This window comes from Xenopus laevis, chromosome 7L (genome assembly GCF_017654675.1).
Source record: "Xenopus laevis strain J_2021 chromosome 7L, Xenopus_laevis_v10.1, whole genome shotgun sequence".
Taxonomy (NCBI): Eukaryota; Metazoa; Chordata; class Amphibia; order Anura; family Pipidae; genus Xenopus; species Xenopus laevis.
The window spans coordinates 95189684-95211819 of record NC_054383.1 but is presented as its reverse complement, the minus strand read 5'-3'; the positions used below and the strand labels follow the sequence as shown (position 1 = coordinate 95211819).

General features: G+C 37.7%; 1 protein-coding gene across 1 annotated transcript; it reads left to right on the top strand.

Moving 5' to 3' along the window:
- The first annotated feature begins 1960 nt into the window (after positions 1-1960).
- Positions 1961-20048, top strand: gabrd.L (gamma-aminobutyric acid (GABA) A receptor, delta L homeolog). Its single transcript, XM_018226009.2, has 9 exons — positions 1961-2114; positions 3886-3998; positions 5594-5661; positions 7873-8093; positions 10208-10290; positions 13125-13262; positions 15641-15796; positions 16552-16763; positions 17692-20048. Exons 1-9 carry the CDS (start codon positions 2047-2049, stop codon positions 17989-17991), a joined length of 1359 nt encoding a protein of 452 aa, XP_018081498.2. The 5' UTR covers positions 1961-2046; the 3' UTR covers positions 17992-20048.
- Positions 20049-22136: the final 2088 nt, after the last annotated feature.

Below are 22136 nucleotides of genomic sequence, written 5' to 3'. Positions count from 1 at the left end.
TAAAAATAAATAAATAAAAAAAAAGCTAATTAAACACACATAAGCCAAACAACATGTACAATCTGTTCTTCCTCTTGGGGAGTTTGGCTTCAAACTGTAACGCTAATTCTCAGTCCATATGTTTCTGTGACTTTGACATTTATTACAATACTCCTCAGACCCTTACAATAATATGTTTCCCATTGGGTCGTGTATGTTACATTACCAGAATGTTCACTTGACAAGAAAGCCAGTACAGTTTTTTTAGTATTCTTTAATTAAATGATTAACCGCAGCAAATGTCACATATACAGTAAATAGATTGCAGTAAAATGGCAAAAGTCACCGGAGCTAGTTTACTAAACTGCAATTACTTTTCTAATTCTGTATTTTTGGCACACACATACTTACAAAAGTCTAGTGCTAAAATAGTGTTGTTATGTGAAATATAAAAGGCAAAACTGTCTTGCAAGTGAGAATTTTTAAGCATGACCAGTGTCCATTAATGCGTCTAGTTGGGGGCTAACATTGCTAACATTATTAGTGAATAAACTGGCAATAGTAAAAAATAAAAATAATTGATAACTGATTAAATAATTGCCCACAATGAATTCAATACTACATTAATAAAATGGTAGAAATTACTTTAGCAGTCCAATTTATTGATATTAAAATCTCTAAATTAGTGCTGTCGTTTGTAAAAGTTAGACTTTTTTGGCAAAAAATATACATAATTTGACGTAAATTGCCACCAAAATACTCACAACTCACCTAAATTAATTATTATACTTATATGTACTGTACATAAATTACAGCAGAATATCGCAAGACAAATGAATTGCACTTTAATGAACACAGACGCTGCATTAATTTTGAAGATGAAAAATTGCAGCATAAATGGGAGTTTAACGAACTATGGTAAATGGTCACTATAGTTACATGGTGGTTTAGGTTACTGTCGCACCACGTGTAATCAGCCCCTACGCTCATATTAGCTTTCTGGAGCCACTGCATCAGACTAGGTGCACAAGTGTGTGTTTTGACAGCAGAATCCACTCCACGGGGCAGCTTTACTAAAGGGCGAAGTGACCGTCCCTAGCGAAAACTCGCCTGAAATCCCCAATCACCAATTTACTAACAGGCCTAGAGGACAAACAACACAAACAACAAATAAGACAAAATAACAGCAATCTTCAGCGTGCATAACTGTTCACCCCCCTAAAGTCAGTACTTTGAAGAGCCACCTTTTGCAGCAATTACAGCTGCAAGTCACTTTGGATAAGTCTCTATGAGCTTGCCACATCTTGCCACTAGGATTTTTGCCCATTCCTCAAGGCAAAATGCTCCAGCTCCTTCATGTTGGATCTTTTTTGCTTGTGAACAGCAATCTTCAATACTGACCACAGATTCTCAACTGGATTGAGGTTTGGACTTTGACTAGGCCATTCCAACACATTTAAATGTTTCCCCTTAAACCACTCGAGTGTTGCTTTAGCAGTATGCTTCGGGTCATTGTCCTGCTGGAAGGTGAACCGCCGTCCCAGTCTCAAATCACAGGCAGACTGACACAGGTTCTGCTCTGGAAAGCACAAGGTTCCACGCATTCTGGATAACAGGTCCCATAACTATACTAGGAAGTATGTTTAAGTATAAGAGCTGTACTTTAGACTAAACCATTTATTATATATTTTTTACTTGTCATTTAACTAATCTAACATGAATGTACTTTACAGTTGTGTTGCGCCTACTGAATGCCATGAACTTGTTTTATAGTTTATCTGTTTTTAGCCTAATTTGTAGGAAGCATTGCACAACACTGATAAAATAATGTACACTCTCTATGTCCAGGCATTAGGTCAGTGAGGCATTGATAAAACATTAGCAGAAATAGTACTGGGCTTACCGTAGTTGTTTCCAGCTTAGCAGTTGGCACTCTCGGTTGGCACAGTGCATCTGTTCTTCTAGGTGTGGATCTACTAATCTGGCAGTTCAACAACTACAGCATTGTGGAGCAGGTAGCATTGCAGCAATGCTGTAATTTCTTATTATCCACTAACTTGGACAGACATGGGAAGTCTTAGATGGACTGTACTGGTCATTTCCATGACATGCATCCAGATGCCTTTATGTTTCAGGTAATTTTTTTTTTTTTTTGTTAAAAGCAGTGCTAAAGGTGTAACTAGCTGACTTCTGCTTATTTGCCTTTTACATATAATATCAGTCATATTAAAAAAGTAAGCACAGATAGAAACTGAATATAAATATATATATATATATATATATATATATATATATATATATATATTCTTCATTTATAATTACTATTCAAATAATACAGTATACTTTGAATACTGTTACAGATGATGTACTATATTAATACATATAGCAAAGACAGAAAATGCTTCTAGTTAATAATCATTATGTGATCCTTAGAGTTGCAAATACCTTTCTGTTCTTCTGTGTTATTGTTTAATCATGTAATTGAGTGGCACAATACAAACAGATAAAGTACTGCAAAAGCAACTCAGAACTAGAGAGGATTTTTAACTTTGTCCTTACCTTACTATTAAAGTATATATTTTTAAATTATTTGTTATAATTGTTGTAAACATTACTGGAGATTTCCAGCACAGAAAATTGTCAGAATCCTTTCTTTCCACATGCAATAAGCATCGGAGAGCAAGGATTCCTCATAAGGAAAGAATAATATTCCACTCTTTAAAACAGTGAAATGATAAAGTGACACAGGTGCCAATAAATACGCACATTTGAAGAAGAGGCGATTTGTCGCCGGGAGACTAAATCTCCCCGAATCTCCACGTGTGTCTCTGCCCTAAACATTGAATAGACCAAATAAGATTGTTTTGCTTCCAATAAGGATTAATTATATCTTAGTTAGGATCAAGTACAAGGTACTGTGTTATTATTACAGAGAAAAAGGAAATAATTTTAAAAATTTTAGTTATTTGATTAAAATTTAATCTATGGGAGATGGCCTTCCTATAATTTGGAACTTTCTGGATAATGGGTTTCTGGATAACGGATCCCATACCTGTACTGTGAAATATGTGGAAGCTTAATAAAGGAAAATAATAACGTTCATCTATCATTTGCACACTCTTAAGTGATATCCTTTGACAACCAATGATCAGAACTACTATGCTTTTTGTACCAGTTTGTGCAACTCACGTAGGTCTCAAGGTCATACGTTGTGCCAAAATAACACAAATTGTTCATCATTTTATTTGGCTTGCAACTGCCATCTGTCACCTTTAATGAGCTACAGTCCTTTGATTCCTGAGTAACCATTTGCTTTTCTGTTTTTATATTAAGATTGCCAGCCATTATGAAACAATAAGTTGAGCAATGGTAAGGTGGGCACATATTGCAAAATAAATGTGTTTACATGCTTTCTTCTATATACCTATTACTGTCTCAGTTAGAGAGGACATGGGCAGATACAAATTGTCCCTTGTTTGCCTTTATGTACAACTACAGATTAAAATATACTGGATTTTTAGAAGGGATGCATTGATACATTTTAAGGCATTAATCCAAAGATGCAGAATGTTCATGGAAACATCAATATTCTCATTAGGCATAGATAAGTGGGGCGGTAGTAAGGTGGAAATTGAAAACAAAGATAGATACGGAAGTACTATTTTTGGAGTAGATGGAACTGATACTTACAAAGACTAAATATACTATATAAGAAAAGTATATTTTAATGCACCTATGTCTGTTACTTAGTATAAATGGGAAGCTGCATAAATAATTTGTGTTTTATGCAAACAGTGAATGCAGATCCTGTACTAAACAATGTTATTCTGGCTGCAGACTCCTATACTGGCTACAGACATATATAAAGGGTGAGCATTATTTATGTTGTCATTTCTTTTTTAACAGCCATTCTGAAGATATTGGAGAATATATTGGATCAAACATTGAAATATCCTGGGTGCCTAACTTGGATGACTTGATGAAAGGATATGCAAGAAATTTTCGACCTCGAATTGGAGGTACTGTACAGAAGTGGAATTTTTTTTTGCCAGAATACTCTTAAAGTGATACTGGCAAATTTACATCTTCACATTATTCTTTTTCTGTGGATCATATATATAATTTAATAGGGGTAATTTACAAAGACTCTGCTCAGAAGTGCAATAGCACCAAGGTGCCCAAAAGCACAAATGCCGTAGTGCTCATTTTGTCCAGGGTCTGGCAGTGTCAGGGAGCCGGGATGCTCCCACCAGGGAGGTTGTCAGGATCAAGGAGGAAGCCCACAAGGGAGTCAAGATCGCGGTGTCCAACAAGGGGTAACCAGAAGAATAACCAAAGTCCAGGCAAGGGTTCAAGGGCAGGCAGAATATCAGCAAAGTCCAAAAGTCCAGGCAAGAGGTCAGCAACAAACAGGAACAAGATAAGTCTTCAGAAAAGCAGACAGGAAACCCAGGAAACACACAGGAATGAATCCTATACTTGGGCGCCATTCTGGCGTCTTGGTATGGCTTTTATATTTGAATTTGGCGCCATAGTGACGTCATCGGCGTCCTTGCGCCGACGTCGACGCGCTGACGTCATCGCGCCGGCGCCGCTACCCTCATGGCGGCCATGGGCGCCGCCATTTTGGGAGCGACGCCGGCAGGGGAGGACACGCCTCCCGGAGCTCCAGGACATGCTCCGGGTGGCGATCGTGACAGGCAGCAATCCGCGTGAGGTAAAGAATGCAGTGTTGGTGGACCCAGACCAGTTCTGTCCATCCCTCTTGCAACAGGATAGCCAGTAAGTACAGGGTGCTTGAATTATGCAGAAGTTAGGGAAGGAGAGGTTGGCCTGTCTCCCCCTTCAGCTTATGAATACAGTGCTGTTGAATGCAGGCAGTACTGTATTCATGTGGGCATCCATAGGGCTCTGCACACTATTTCTTTTTGCACTGTTGCACTTCATAAATTACCCATTACACAGTATAATGTGAAAACAATGTTCCTTAAAATTTGCTCCCTGCAGAGATTTCTTACTTAGTGTGCTCCAATCAGCCCCTGCACCCTGCCTGTCATAAAGAATGCTTGTAGAACTACCCATACAACATGAGCATAGAGCAGGGGTGCCCAAACTTTTTGCAATGAGGGCCAGATTTGGTGAGATGAAAATGTGTGGGGCCGACCATTCAGCCTGACATTCTTTGAACCATTGACATTAAATTACAGGAATCGAGTAACCATAGCAGTAATATTTGGGCACATTAGTGAAATGATCTGCCACTTGGTCTATACTGCTGCCTGTGTGCTGAAGGTGTTAGCAATAGACACGTACTGGCACATAGTGACGCACCGCTCTCACATACTTCTTTAGTTTACTGTACTTGCACATCAGTGTGCCTTAATATTACTGCTATGGGATTCCTGATCACACTGTGCTGGGGGGGGGGCTTATTATTATTCATTTCATGATGGAGGCTGAGGGCCGGTGTAAATTTGAAAAAGGGCCGCAATTGGCCCCCGGGCCGCACTTTGGACATGCCTGGCATAGAGCTTTGTATCTAACAATACACATTTTCTTAATTTGTATGTTTTTTTAATCCTTTTTTATAATTTCTTCTTTTTTCTCTCGGCAGGTGCCCCTGTGATTGTTGCTGTAGATGTTGAAGTCACAAGCATTGATCACATATCAGAAGTAAACATGGTAACTGTCTACTTATTCCTGCTGCTTCTCTGCAAATGCAGCTATGAAGCTTTACTTACAGTACTAACAAATAATATGTTCCCAGCAAGGATAGAGCAACGTATTCAAAGATATACGGGCAGCAATTCATGTCACCCTAAATGGTATGGTGTAAACAATTACACTGCAGTAATATTCACCCGAAATGTCACTAGTACAACACAAAGTAAAGACCTACATACAAAACTTTAGATGTTATATCCAGTACCCCCATGCAACATTTATGTTTCATTGTTTTTTTTGTGCACTCACAGTGTGAGGAGTACATTTATAAAAGCAGTGTATCAAAATATTAAAATGAACCATGGCTTGTGATCTGTTCCATTCTTCTCCCCACAAAGATAAAAACCAACGTGTTTATTAAAATTATCCTGCAATTACTTTTGGGGGGGGGGTTATATTTACAATTCCTATTGAAATCAGAATCAAGATGCTGTTTAAATGGCTGGGACATTTATTTTTTTAGATCCATTTTTTTTAACGGTCCATCATATATATGACATGATAACATATGTATTATGCACATATGATTAATGCATCACCAGTACAATGTTCATTTTCAAGAAATGCATCCAGTGTCCGCTATGGGTTTAGGTTGAATTCCAGAGTTCCCATTATGGGTTTAGGTTGAATTCCAGAGTGCCCGTTATAGGGTTAGGTTGAACTCTAGAGTGCACATTATGGGGCAGATTTATCAAGGGTCGAATTTCAAAGTAAAAAATACTTCGAAATTCGACCATCAAATTAAAATACTTTGAATTCGAATATCGAATTTGAACTTTTTTCATCGAATTTGTGTATTCTGCGGTCGAAATCGTTCGATTAAATACTTTGAATCGAACGATTCGAACGATTCGAACGATTTTAACGTATGATCTTTACTTCGACTTTAAAAAACGTAGAAAATGCAGTAGAAGGTCCCCATAGGCTAACATAGCACTTCGGCAGGTTTAATTTGGCGAAGTATCGAAGTCAAAGTTTTTTTAAAGAGATAGTACTTAGATTATCGAATGGTCGAATATTCAAACTATTTTACTTCAAAGTCGTAGTATCTGATTCGATGGTCGAAGTATCCCAAAAATTACTTTGAATTTCAAATTTTTTCACTTCGAAAATTCCCTCGAATTCACTTCGACCCTTGATAAATCTGAACCTTAGGGTTCAGGTTGAATTCTAGAGTACCCACTATGGGTGTTGGTTGAATTCCAGTGAGAGATTAATAATGTTTAGGTACCTGCTAACTATTTAAACACTCTGATACTGCTTGGGCTATCATAGTATCTCTCTGTATTCTTCAAGGGGCAGATGTATTAAGGGTCGAATATTGAGGGTTAATTAACCCTCAATATTCGACTGGCAAATTAAAATCCTTCGACTTCGAATATCGAAGTCGAAGGATTTTGCGCAATTCGTTTGATCGGATCGAACGATTTGAAGGATTTTAATCCATCGATCGAAGGATTATCCTTCGATCAGAGAAAACTTGGAAAGCCTATGGCTAACATGGACTTCGGTAGCTTTTAGGTGGCGAACTAGGGGGTCGAAGTTTTTTCTTAAAGAGACAGTACTTCGACTATTGAATGGTCGAAACGTTCAAACAATTTTTAGTTCGAATCGTTCGATTCGAAGTCGTAGTTGAAGGTCGAAGTAGCCCATTCGATGGTCGAAGTAGCCAAAAAAACACTTCGAAATTCGAAGCTTTTTTTCTTCTATTCCTTCACTCAAACTTAGTGAATGGGCACCCTAGTGTCACTTGCTATTTGCTCCAAGAAATTTCAAACCCCAAAAGCCAAATGAGACATTACAGAGAAATACAGTGTCAGACTGTATGGGGGGGGGTTCGGGCGCGGGCAAGGGCCTGCACACACCTGCCCCAGGCCCCCTTATTCCCCCTCCACCAACTCTATGGCCCCTGCTCCAGACACAACTCTCCTCCGCCCCTCCAGCAAGTACCTGCTTTTTCAGGATATATTCTATCAATCGGGCAGGGGGGCAATCAGGGAGCAATATTTTCAGGCTGGTGGGGGAACGAGTCTGGTCTGACATTCCCAACAGGTTTTTTCAGGTATCTGCTGGCCCATTCCGATCCTGGAGAAATATAACTGTTTTAACACCTCATCTGGTGGTAAAGTAAAACCAGTTGTATCTAAGATTGATCTTTTTGTGATTTAGGAGTACACCATGACAGTTTTCCTCCATCAAAGCTGGCGAGATGAAAGACTCTCTTACAATCATACCAACAAGACTCTTGGCCTGGACAGCAGATTTGTTGAGAAACTTTGGCTTCCTGATACTTTTATTGTAAATGCCAAATCTGCCTGGTTTCATGATGTCACTGTGGAAAACAAGTTAATCCGTCTGCAGCCAGATGGTGTCATCTTATACAGCAGCAGGTATGATCTATTTATATAATGGCAATATGTTGTATTTATTGATTATTTTTGGTAGCATATCTCTGTGGCCACAAAGGCCTACAGGCTCTAAAAGTAGTCGTGGAGTATTTAATGACTATTAGGCTGAAACATTTGGTAATAACAGGTTTAGCAATTAGGCGTGGGTGAAAATAAGAGTTAGCATATAAACTTCAGGTTCATGTGGCGCACAGAGCTGCATTACTCAGGAGTAATAATAGTAATTCTGCACTGCTCACACCCAGGAAGGCAATTATCATTACAACATATCCAAAAATAGAATTTAAATCTTCATGCATCAGAGTAAAGGATAAGAATAATCTAGATTAATGGTGTTATGTTGTATTAATAAAGACTGTTGTTGAATTACAGTCCCTACATCTGTTTTTGGAGCCTTTACATTAGATTCTTTCTTTTGTGGCAAAAGAGAGAATAATCTCTGCCCAAAAGGGTATAAAGTTTTACTCACAACCCCTCAACTCCCTAAAAGCTCTGACTGTTTTAAAATGATAATTTAATGATAACTGGTTTGCTTGCACACAGCCTGTAATTCGTGACAGTAGCCTATTTTTGGGGATTCAGTTGAAAAAGTTATATTTTGGTTTTTTTGCTTGCATAGGGGAGTGAATTTCCTGGTGTTCACCCTGGATTACTTTCATTTTCTTTCTGGATACACAATGGCAGTCATGTCTTGCTCAAGATATGTATTCAAAGTAGCTGTCTTGCAATTTCTCTTTCTCTGACCAACTTGTTTACATTTACTGCACTTGGGGAGGATAATTCTCCAATTTATTTACGACAATGGAAAACATAAAAGCAAGCTATGCTGTTGAAATATTAAAATGCGTAATGGGAACTTATAGGGTAAATCATAACTTAATGTGAAATAGTAGAGGAGAGCTGCAGCTTCCCTCACTAATATAGAGCTGATTGCAGTAGGAAAAGATGGGGAATTCTGGGAAGGAAGCTCAGGATCATCATAAAATGTTTATTTTCTTTGCATAAACACAAGACTGAGCCTCACCCGCTGGGTTTTAAACACAGCCAGGGCAGTAAGATGATTAGATTCCAAATTGCAGACGAAGGCAACAAACTCCAATTTGCCTAAGAGGAGAAAAAGTTCCTTCCTGACTCCAAGATGGCAATCGGACCAGTCCCTGGATCAACTTGTACTACAAGCTTTTTTTCATAACTTTCCCTCGCTTGCTAAAAAGCCACCCTTACCTTCTTAAAGCTATCTAATGTATCAGCCAGTACAACTGATTCAGGGAGAGAATTCTACATCTTCACAGCTCTCACTGTAAAAAAAACTTTCTAAATATTTACGTGGAACCTCCTTTCTTCTAATCAGAAAGGTTGAGCTTGTGTCAGCTGGAAAGACCTACTGGTAAATAAAGCATTAGAGAGATTATTATATGATCCCCTTATATATTTATACATAGTTATCATAGCACCCCTTAAGTGCCTCATCTCCGAGCTTGGCCAGTCTTTCCTCATAGCTGAAATTTTCAATACCTTTTACCACCTTAGTTGCCCTTCTCTGTACCCTCTCTAATTCAATAATGTCTCATTTGAGCACTGGAGACCAAAACTGTACCGCATATTCTAGATGGGGGCCTTCCCAGTGCTCTATACAGTGGAAGAATAACTCCCTATAATATACTATATTATTAGTATTGCAGAACTGCTAATATCATGAAGTCTAAAAAACAAACAAATATAAATTGCAAAAGTATTAATAATAGTACTCAGCAGAAATGTTATATTGTTATTATTTAACTTATGTGTCCCCTTTAAGAAATCATTCATTTGACAAATAACTGCCTTTAAACAAACAACTGTGGCCACACCATTGAATAGGTTTGTGCTTAAAAAATGTGTTTCAGGAACAATCTTGAGTGTTTGTACATAAGTATTTGTTTTATTTTTAAAAGCATTCCCCTAATGCTTGTGTTTGAAGCTGAATCTACTGCACACCTGGATTGAACATGTATTAAAGACACACCAATTTGAATGTGTTTGCTAAAGCTGGAAATGTATTGGCAATTTTATATTATTGAATGGGCATGTTACTAGCCAGGCTCTGTCCTTTACAGAATCACATCAACAGTGTCCTGTGACATGGATCTAACGAAGTATCCCATGGATGAACAAGAATGTATGCTGGAACTAGAAAGTTGTAAGTGTTTGAATGCTACACCCTAAACATGGAGGTACCGTATCAGGTCTGGGATTTTAAATAAGCCTTGGAATTTCAAGTACACAGAGGCCTAACCCCCCCCCCCCACTGGCCTAATAAATAGTGACTTGCCAGAATCTACAATTTGCCAGTCCAGACCTGCACTGTATCAAATGCATGCCAGTGTAGGCTAATATAATGTGTTTTGCAACTATTGCAACAGAATACTGCATTATTAGTCTTATTGTTACAAAAAATGAATAATGTACAAAGCATGTTATCAAAACACATATGTTAGCAAACTCCTTAAAGCTGTGGTTCACCTTAATGTTAACTTCTAGTATGTTATAGAATGACTAATTCTAAACAACTTTTTAATTGGTCTTCATTTTTTCTTCGTTATAGTTGAATTATTTGCCTTTTCCTTCTGACTCTTTCTAGTTTCCATATGGGCGTCACTGATCCCATCTAAAAGCAAATACGTTGTAAGGCTACACATTTATTGTTGTTGCTACTTTGTATTATTCATCTTACTATTCAGGCCCTCTCCTATTTATATTCCAGTCTCCTAATCAAATCAATGCTTTTTGCTAGGGTAATTTAGATCCTAGCACCCACATTGCTGAAACTGCAGACAGGAGAGCTGCTGAACAAAAAGCAAAATAACTCAAAAGCAAAAATAATAAAAAAATGAAAACCAACAGCACATTTTCTCAGACTATCACTCTATTTAAAAGTGAACAGTCCTTTTAATATTAATTTATATATTTTGTATATTATTAGCAGAATTCATATTAGCAAAGTCATTTAAAAACTTAGAGGCCTTTGGCTCTGTCATAGTTGGACAGGTTTCTTCTTATGTTTATAGATACGGCAAAAAACTCACTGCTCTATCTATCCAGCAAATACATTTTCTAATGTGGCAATTAAAAACCAAACAATCAAAGGCTCATCCGATAATCAGGTTGACCTGGGTGCAAAGCCCCAAGTCCATCTCTTAAGGGTGCAGCATATAAACTGTTGAATTCAAACAAAATGGTTCAGTCAATATATTGAGATGCTCACACTCAACGATGATAAAGGGGATGGCCTGGGTGCAGCGCCCCGAACCTGTAGCTTGGGGTGAATACAAGGAAGTTGTTTAAAGAGGCACGCACTCCTGCGACACACCAGGGGGCAGATTTACCTAGGGTCGAATATCGAGGGCTAATTAACAATTGAAATCCTTCGACTTCGAATATCGAAGTCGAATGATTTAGCGCTATTCCTACGATCGAACGATCTAAGGATTTTAATCCATCGATTGAAGGATATTCCTTCGATCAGAAAATTGTTAGGAAGCCTATGGGGACCTTCCCCATAGGCTAACATTGGCATCGGTAGGTTTTAGATGGCGAACTAGGGGGTCAAAGAATTTTTTAAAGAGACAGTACTTCGACTATCGAATGGTCGAATAGTCGAACGATTTTTAGTTCGAATCGTTCGATTCGAAGTCGTAGTAGTAGTCGAAGTAGCCAATTCGATGGTCGAAGTAGTCATATTCCACCATTCGAAATTCAAAGTATTTTTTCTTCTATTCCTTCACTCGAGCTAAGCATTAAATGGGCCCCTAGATGTAAAAAATTTAATCTTTATTCCAAGGTTAAAACAAAATGTCCTGACGCATTTCGTATCCAAAGATACGTAGTCATAGGCACGAATTCAAACTAAACAGTTACTCATTTTTAAACCTCCAAAGAGGAAATGACGTAAAAATAAATCTCAATAAAAACCCTATGGTACATAAATAAGATGTCTGTGGTTCTAACATCATTCTTATATAAATAATGAAATATACATAGTATGTAATTTACATTGTAAAATGGACATCGTTATTAAAGAAATAAATATGAACAGAAGGGAAAATTTAAATATATCCGTAATATGTATATAACGTATATGTATAAAAAATGTATGTTAAGGGATATTTAAATTCTTTAAGTTATTAAAATGATCACATTACATAATTTAAGAACTTCATAGATTAAACATTTCAAAAATTAAACATTTGGTAAATTAAATATCAGAGGCATCCAAATTTTAAATGAGGAATTTTTGCCAATACACTAATCAAGTGCCGCATTGAGTTTATTCAGTTCTCAGATATATAACAAATAATAATAATAATAATAATAATAATAAATTGATCCAATGTAGAATCGGCCTTAAGTTCATTCAATGAGAAACATTGGGATCTCGAATGCAGCACTGCACAATAATTTATTAACTAATTATGTGCAGAAACATTATAACATTAACATATTCACACGATTGACACTTAACTCATTACTCAGGTTGTGTAGTGCAAATCGCTCCCTATTAATCCCGGAGCTCTGCTCTGATATATATATATATATATATCATGAAAATAAGTCTATTTATAATTTTTTTTTTATTCTTTATGAATCATCAGTGTCATTTCTAATAATTAGGGATGCACCAAATCTGCTATTTGGGATTTGGCTGAATCCCCGAATCCTTGGTGAAAGATTTGTCCGAAAACCGAACCGAATCTGAATCCTAATTTGCATATTCAAATTAGGGGCAGGAAAGAAAAAAGTGGAAAAAATTCTTCTTTTGTGATGAAAAATCACGTGATTTGCCTACTCGCCCCTAATTTACATATGCAAATTAAGATTCGGATTTGGTTCGGCCAGGCACAAGGATTCGGCCAAAACCGAATCCTGCTGGAGTCGGTGCATCCCTACTAATAATAGAGTGAGTTTTCAATTTTAAAAAATGTCTTTTTTTCCCTAGCTTGAAATGCTTCTCCTAACCATTGTTTTACTATACAGATGGCTATTCTTCAGAAGATATTCTGTACCGATGGTCAGAAAACCAAGAAAAGAATCACGGGTTGGATAAAATTGAGCTGGCACAGTTTACAGTTACTAACTACAGATTCACAAAAAATGAGATGATTTTGAAATCAGGTAATAAGATCTTGAAATTCTATGTGTAGCTATGTATCTCCAATGGCAACTTATTGAATTTACTGTTAAGTTAGATGAACTTGGCAGTTTTATTTCTACTTCTGGATTTAGGTGGCAAATAGAAAACTGGATGAATTTATCTGAATTTATCTTGACAATCACAGGGAAGTGAACTGAAGGAAATACATCAGATAGCTTATAACAGGATTGTATTTCGGTCCGATGCTGCCCTAGGCATCGGACCTAAACACACCCCCTATGTGACGCGCAGGAAGCCAGCACGTTTTGCGCGTGATGTCACATGTGCGGTCGTTGCAGAAGTGATGCCAATCAGCCTGGCCCCCAGCTCTTTCACCAGATTTCCTGTGGAAATCCGTGGAAGAGGCTGTGCGATTTTTTTAATTTAAAAAATACATTTATAGGCACCCGAGGGCCACCCCCCAAAACCTGCCGCCCTAGGCAAAGGCCCTCTGGTGCCTTAATATATACACGCCCCTGCTTATTAAGAAGAAGACAAGACAGTACTCTGGTACCTTATGCCTGAACGGTTACGGGAATTAGTACATCATACACCTTAACAGGCAAGTTAGAGTGGAAGGAAAAGGATTAAGAAGAGTGTAGGCATGTAGAGAAATACAAAGTGGAAAAGATAGTTTTATACAGTATCTTGAATAGGAAGAACATACCATATCTAAGGTCAAACAAACACTAACCTAGTTGGTACATCATCTCTGATTCGCAACCTACCAATTGCATTAGGGATCACTTATCAATGGCAAAGGCACAGCACAAGTCTTAAGGGGCAAAACTGAACTCTTATTGCTCATCCAAAGAAAATATATGCCAAAAAAAAAAGAGAGAGAGTGGCCCAGAGAATGGTAGGTAAATACCCAGGTGCTATCTATTTATTAATGCAACAACATTATAGTATATAGATGCACACTGGGACTTTAAAATAAAGTGAAAACAAATCAAAATGTCAAAGTTTTGGTCTCTCTATGAGACCATTCTCAAAACAAATGTTTGTGTCTTGAGAAAGGTCTCATAAAGTGACCGAAACATTTTTTCGATTTTTTCACTTTCTTTTAAAGTCCCAGTGTGAATCTATATACTTTAATGCTATATTTATAGAGCTTACCACAGTCCAAATGTGGACTCCAAATTCAGCCAATTTTAGGGAACAGATTCACCCTTTGATAAATATGCTTTTAAAATGTCTAATGCAAATAGCAAACTGTGGCAAGCTCTAGTTTCATTCTTTTATACATATTCCCCATTGTGTGGTGCAGGCTGATGCCACATCACTGTCAAGGACAAGCGAACCCTGTAGTTAAAGCCTGTTATAGGTAAAGCTAGGGCTTCCCACTGCATTGTACCCCCCCCCCCAGTGCTCCCTAGCTTCAATAAGCACTCTGCCTTAGTAAATAAGGTAAATTATAGCTTCAGTATTGCTTCTAGAACAAAATCTACTCACACCCTCTGAATCCACTTTTCTTAATTATTTAATTCTTAGATTTCACCACATACCTCAATATGCCGTCATAACCTCTTGCTTTACACAGTTGCAGTCTCTTTGTTTTTGGTATATTCTGTTTCGGTCTTGAAATCGCTTCCTCCTGCCATGTTTTAAAAAGTTGCCTATAATGAAAACATAGTTGGTTGGGCAGGTTAGGGAGTACTGGTGAGCTCATGGAGATAAGGAGCCCTGTGATTATCTCACTCTTAGTAACTTGCGCAGGTCAGTCCAGCCTGAAGTGTAAAACACAGCAATGGCCCAGACACAAGTTAAATGAGAATTTAGGGGTGCGATCTTTGCTCTAGCATGTGTGTCTTAGGCTTTTGTTGTATATGATCCCTGCAATGTTTTCCTTGTGTCTCTTTTTTTGTGTTGGCTAAATAGTGATTTTGCCAGCCAGTTTTCACAGTAGAGCAGTGGGTTTTTTTCTTTTAAGAAAATTGATGAGATTTTAAGCAGTAAATATCTGCTGCATTTATACTAAACATCATGTAAGCATCATAAATCACCCCACTCTAAAACAAAACACCCTCCAAGTCTTTGCATTATTTATTAAAGCTTATTTTGAAGTGGAAAATCAAAGACTAAATAAGTCACCCACAGTTCTTCATATTTCTATAAAATCTTAGAGTCTGTTATGGTGAAGTCTAAGCAAACAGGCTCCATTTATACATGCATGTGGTATAATGATTCAATTGCCTATGTGTCTATATTCTAATGTTATGATTGTTTTGGCCTGCTGCTAGTTTCTTTCTATCCAAAGTCATTTGAGGTCTTCATTTTGCACCTAATAGATGTTTAGTGTGTTTAACTTTAAAAAACATTACACATTTCTGTTGGCATGACTTGTTTTGTCCTGCAGCTGGTGAGTTTCCCAGACTGAGCCTACATTTCCATCTAAGAAGAAATAGAGGTGTTTACATTATAGAATCCTATGTACCTTCCATCCTACTAGTTGCCATGTCATGGGTTTCCTTCTGGATCAGCCAGGCGGCTGTTCCTGCCAGAGTTTCCTTAGGTAAGATGCTTAACATAATCCTATGGGTGTGAGAACTTGCAATGGAGATTTTTTCATTAATGAAAATGATAAGGTTGCAAATTTTAAGGCAAATAGTAGCTAGAAGGCATGACCCCACACTGGATAGTAATGCAAGATAGTGTCCCTCAGTGGGTTGGGTACTGGTGGATTAGCCACAAAAAAGTGGGTAACCTGCAGGTTGAGAGTAGGATTTTTGTCTGTGGGTATAGATGCAGGACTGTGGGACACAGGTTGTGGGTCCGGTTGCAGGTCTAACCTCAATTTCTTGTATTATATTATCTATATTTTACTCCTTTAAAATGGTTTTAAAACTTTTTCTGCCCAGCCCACTTCTGATGATGTCACTTCCGGTTGCAGCAACAGCACTACCTGTTTAGTAGTGGTCAGTGGGTTGCTTGTCATATAATGTGTGCTTTGTTTGCCAAATAAAGTAGGGATTAACATTAGTGATGTTCGGGTAGACTAAAAGATGCACCCGGCCCAAACCTGCCTGCCAATTATATTTATAGGCCTGTGCCCATAAATTGGTTTTGCTGAAAAAGGAGCTGGCACAGGAAGGTCACGCCAGGGATAGTGGAACGAACAGTTCAACCTGAGCCTGCCCGCAACCCGAAAACTGTGTGTGGAAGTTGGCCCTGAACCTGCCTGACCCACGGGTTTCAGGGCTGTCCACACATCACCAATTAACATGACCTTGTTATCTTGGTACTTAGGTCAGATTCCTTGTTTAACAGGTATCACTACTGTACTCACCATGACAACTCTGATGGTTAGTGCTCGATCCTCTTTGCCAAGGGCATCTGCCGTTAAAGCTCTGGATGTCTACTTCCTGATATGCTATGTATTTGTATTTGCTGCCCTGGTGGAATATGCTTTTGCTCACTACAGTGCAGACTACATAAAAAAGGAGAAAGTGAAGACTAAAGCCAGCAAGAAGAACAAACAGGTTAGAATAAATGACAATAGCCTTGCAAGTAGTACCTCTGTAGTTCTTACTCTGTACATTAGTGCTCATAAGAATTGTAACATGTATTTTATTTTGGTTGATTTTTTTTCTATTCTATTGGTCAGTTAGATATCTAATTATATAGTATAACTGTCTAGTTTTGCATCCATATTTTTTAAAAAACTGTATAAAACTGATTTTAATCACTTGGGGCATTACTATCAGGCTCAATGACAACTGGAAATAACATTTTATCCTAAGTGGAGAAATCTTTAGGCGTTAATATGTATTTGGGAATAGTCCTGCTGAAATAGCCTTACATGTGTTTTACATGTTCAGGGTTTAAGAAGGAAATGGTCCATATTGCCTTCAACTCTGTTATATAAAACACATGCCACACACCATGTTGTGTCTACCAAAGTATTTTACATAGAGAGCTTAGTAGCATACATTGTCGTGGCAAAATAAGATGACCCTGGACGCTAGTGCTAGAACACTAAGGGGCACAAAGTGGTAAAACATAGGGCTTATTCAATAATCACTTGCATCCAAGGATTTGCAGTGCTCTGCAGCTAATGCCAGCACTTGCACGTCCGGCTCACAAGTTAGTACTGGGAGGGGGCCGCCCCTGCCTGAAAGGCAGCTCTGTATTCATGCAGAAAGTGCTGGTCCTTGAACACCTTTCTGGAGAAACCTGCACGTGTCGGTGCTCACCCATAGGACAGAGTGCAAAGAATGCAAACATGGCAACTTGCATCTTTTTATTGGACTTTGCATTCTGCTAGGGTGAGTGGTAAATGACCCCTTGTATACTTTATTTAGAGATCAAAAACCATATTTGATTTTATCATAAAAAGAATGATCAAACTTACTCATATCTGCTTTATAACCAAGAGAGTTTTTATGCCTTTGTTTTATTTTGTTGCAGGTACCAATGAATGAAGGACAACATGCCATTGTTTTACTTTCCCTTTCAATATTAGGAATGGATCAGTGTTTAAACCTTATCAACAAACACCCCTTTGCTACCCAAAATGAAGCCAGATTAGAAGGAACTGGAAAAGAAAAACTACAGATCTGCCATGAATCTAAACACGGGAAGCAAAGCCGATTGAAATCATTACTGAGGCCTATTGAGGCAGATACAATTGATGTTTATTCCAGGGCTGTTTTCCCAGCAGCCTTTGTAGCCGTCAATATTATATACTGGGTAGCTTACACAAAATGAAGCAATAAAGTGTCTCAGTTGCACCCTGTCTGTTCCTATGGGAAGTAAACACAAAAGGAAACAATTTGGCTTAAGCAGCTGCAAAACATTGACATTGCAAAAAGATTTATTCTAGATGGATAAAAAGTGAGAGCATGTAATGAGCCCCAAGTATTGCTTGAGATGCTGTTTTCTGTTTGCTTTTAGTTCCCAGATGTTGCCTTTGTGATAAACATTATGTCTTATATAACAAAGTGTTCCCACTCAAGCTCAACGGCACAATAACTCCTATCTCATAGAATAAGCCTTTAAGTGCACAGTTAGGAGTAATTGTACACAACAATCAGATGATGCTCAAGTTTGCTTACCCCAGCTTTTCATAATCCCGGGGAATTTGTTCTTAGCGTGTTTTTCTACTTTTAAGTGCTTTTAAAGATTTGTTGGTGAATGATTCACTGTTATATTTGGAATGGAACAGTCTTCATATTTTTTAACTGCTTTGGAACGGATTAGTTTTAGATCCCTGTATGTTTATAATAGCTTTACCATAGTTAAACCATAGTACAACTGCTCTGTGCAGAAAATACAATCTGCCCACACCCAGTTGTGATCTGAACATTCAGCCCCAGAGCCAAACTATGCAGTGGTAAGGCCTATGTTTGAATCTGGTGGGTCATGTACTAATTACGCACATATGGGGGTCTGCTCCTAAGATGAGCATTAGTCTTGATGACTGACACTGATTCTACCTGATCAGATATTGTTGCCCAGAATGAATGGCCGAGGGCCCTACATATGGTCAGCTGTTTCTGTTATTTGCCCACCATCTTGTTCTGTGTGTGGCCAGTGCAGTTTTCAGGTAAGTCATTACCATCCTTGGGGGGTGCCCTAAAAATTGGCACCCCCCTATCGATTGGAGCTTTCTTTCTCCTTTTTAAAAACTTGGGGTAACAACTGCAAAATGATTAGCATGGGGTAGAAAGGTACCAAAAACACGCAACTCTGAATTAAACACGCAAGACAATTTTGCTTGCAATTAGTCATGTGTGCCTCTAGAATTTTCTTTTATGAGCATCTGTGAGGTGGCCGAACATCTACCTCAATGCACCAGGTATCTGTGACTTTATTTAAGTTAAGGTGTGCGAGAGCCAACTTTCTTGCAAAGATGTCATACTTGCCATTAAGAGTAATGCTATTTTGGTTTCATTATGAGATAGTTCAAATTTCTAACATCATCCAAACACTGAATAACTAGCTACATAGATGTGGTTCTAAAACAATATCTTGCCCTAACCCTCCTATTAGTCTTTCAATAGCAATATCAGTTAGGCCAGTGGCTTTATGTTTTATCTAAAACATAACATTTGACCAGTATTTTCCTAATTATAGCTAATTACAGGGATGCACTAGTGCTCTGCCTTATCAGTTGTCTGAAGGGTGTGGATCTATGTCACTGGTCACTTGTCAGAGCTGAGGAAAGTCAGTGAGTATCCACCAAACCAAATCAGCTTCTCTTCTCTTGTCTCTATGAGTTATCTTCACAGACTAGAATGAACAAGCTGTAAATGAACATTTCTGCAAGAATTGCAAAAAGGTATGTCATTATTGTGGCTTGACTTCAAAATAATACAAGACTTCAAGAATAATAACATTGTTAAAGTAAGACAATTTATGGGGTTTTTGTAGCTGGGTTCCTTTTTTACCCCTACAGCTACCTTGAAATAGATACTGTACATGGGTATGTCTGCAACATATTAATATCCAGTGACTTTGTATCGAAGGATTACACCTATGGTCAATGCCTTTTCAATCCATTTATTGCAGCAGAAAAAAAAACAGCACAAGCTTTCTGGGGATATCCCGAATAATATAATATTAATAATATTTAATCAAATAATATTTAAATTAAATCAGTTAAGTATTTTCCTAGATTTAACTGAATCATAGACAGTCAGTAGACAATTTATGGGGTTTTGGTAGCTGAGTTCCGTTTTTAACTACAATGTCTACCATAAAATACATACATAGGTATGTTTGCAACATAATAATACAAATAATATTTAAATCAAAACAATGTATTGTCCTAGATTTATTTAAAGGAGTGGTTCACCTTTAAGTTAACATTTTGTATGTTATAGAATGGCCAAATCTAATCAACTTTTCAATTGGTCTTCATTTTTGTTTAGTTATTGTATTATTTGCCGTTTTATTCTAACTCTTTCAAGCTTTCAAATTGGCATCATTGCTCTGTCAAGCTAGAAATGTTTTGTTATTGCTACTTTTTATTACTCATCTTTCTATTCAGACCCTCTCCTATTTATCTTCCAGTTTCTTATTTGAATCAATGCAAGGTTGCAATTTCAGCAATCTGGTTGCTAGGGTCCAAATTACCCTAGCAACCAGACTGCTGACATTGCAACCTGGAGAGCTGCTGAATAAGAGACTAAATAACTCAAAACCCACAAATAATAAAAAATGAAAATCAATTGCAAATTGTCTCAGAATACCACTCTCTACATACTGACAGTTAGTTTAAACATGAACAACCCCTTTAACTGGATGCGCATATGAAGGGAAAAATTAAAGTACTGTAGATGGGTAAAACAAATCAGATTTCGACACAAATAGGGGCATATTTATCAAGGGTCCAATTTCAATTTTATGGGAGTTTTTAGAAATCAAATCCCAGGAATGTTAGGGTAAGGGCACACACATTGGTCACCCCGGCGATAAATCACCTTTTCTTCGGGCGACAATCTCCCCGAACTGCCTTCCCGCCGGCTATAATGAAAAATCGCCAACGGGATGGCACTCACGGGGAAACCCTTAAGGTGACATACACACCTGAATTTTCAAGATTATAACTCATTTTCACTTCACTAGATTGTGTCCAAGCCTCAAATAATTGCCAGAATCCCCTCTCCTCAAACTCTAGGCCTGATAGGACACCATGGCACCTGGTATGATTCTCAGTTGGGGGTCATAATTCCATTGAACTCTATCTTGTGTGCATACTGTCTGTCACCATTTAGAGAAACCTTTTGACAATAAAATTAATATTTTATTGTGAAGTTAATTGATCTTATGTACATTATTATTATTATTATTATTATTATTATGTACATTAGTGTGTAGGCATTATGTTATTGTGGTAAAGGTATTCTATCAATAAGAGATGAAGAGATCAACAGCAGTGATGAGTTCAATATACCATTTAGCAAATATATTACATATTGCTCATGTTGCGTTCATACAGGGGATTGCAATGTATTATATGTTTGTTAGTGTCCCAGTAAAGGTGATTACGATAATAAAATCATTTATCTTAACCATCTGAATGCACACAACCTAGAGACACAAATCATTTTTTAGCAGCGGTGTGGAATTCAACATTCTTTTCTTGGATATTGCTGTGTTTATTCACAATATTTTTTGGAATATCAAAAAGTTACATAGTATTTAGGCCCATGCACTAAATGAAATAATATTTTCTTTTTTAATATTATTTAATACAGCATATGGGCCTAATCGCCAGTTGATGGAAGCTGTTTAATTATTTCATTGCTGGTAATCAGGTAATTACTAGGAGACATGCGCAAACTATAGCAACCAAAAGAATTCAGATCTCTCATTGGTGGATATAAATGACTATTTAATACAGTCTATTGGCAATAGTGGATGGAAAGTAAAGAACGACAGTAGAATAATGAGTAAAAATTCTCTAACATTTATTAATTGGGATCCATAGAAAAAGTGCTTTAAGAAACATAAGGAAAAAAGGTATAAAATGATTTTGAGACGTTGAGGGCTAAGGCATACATTGCATTTGGACCACTATAGGAAGAAGGGCCTGCCCCTGCCTCCCATTCAAAAGAATTGGTAACACCAGAATGGGCCAAGCAACACAGATGTCCAAGGCTCACTGCCACCCCCCCCCCCATTCTTCACCACCTACCTGCACACTGCCAGGTCCCTATCTTATATAGTTACATAAGTTGGGTTGAAAAAAAGGACAAAGTCCGTCAAGTTCATCCCCTCCAAACAGACCCCATTGCACATATATACACACTTATACAGACCTATCTATACACTCACATACATAAACTATATACAGTATACAGATATATTTACTAAATAGCTGTGGATCTTAAGATCACAATAGCCTT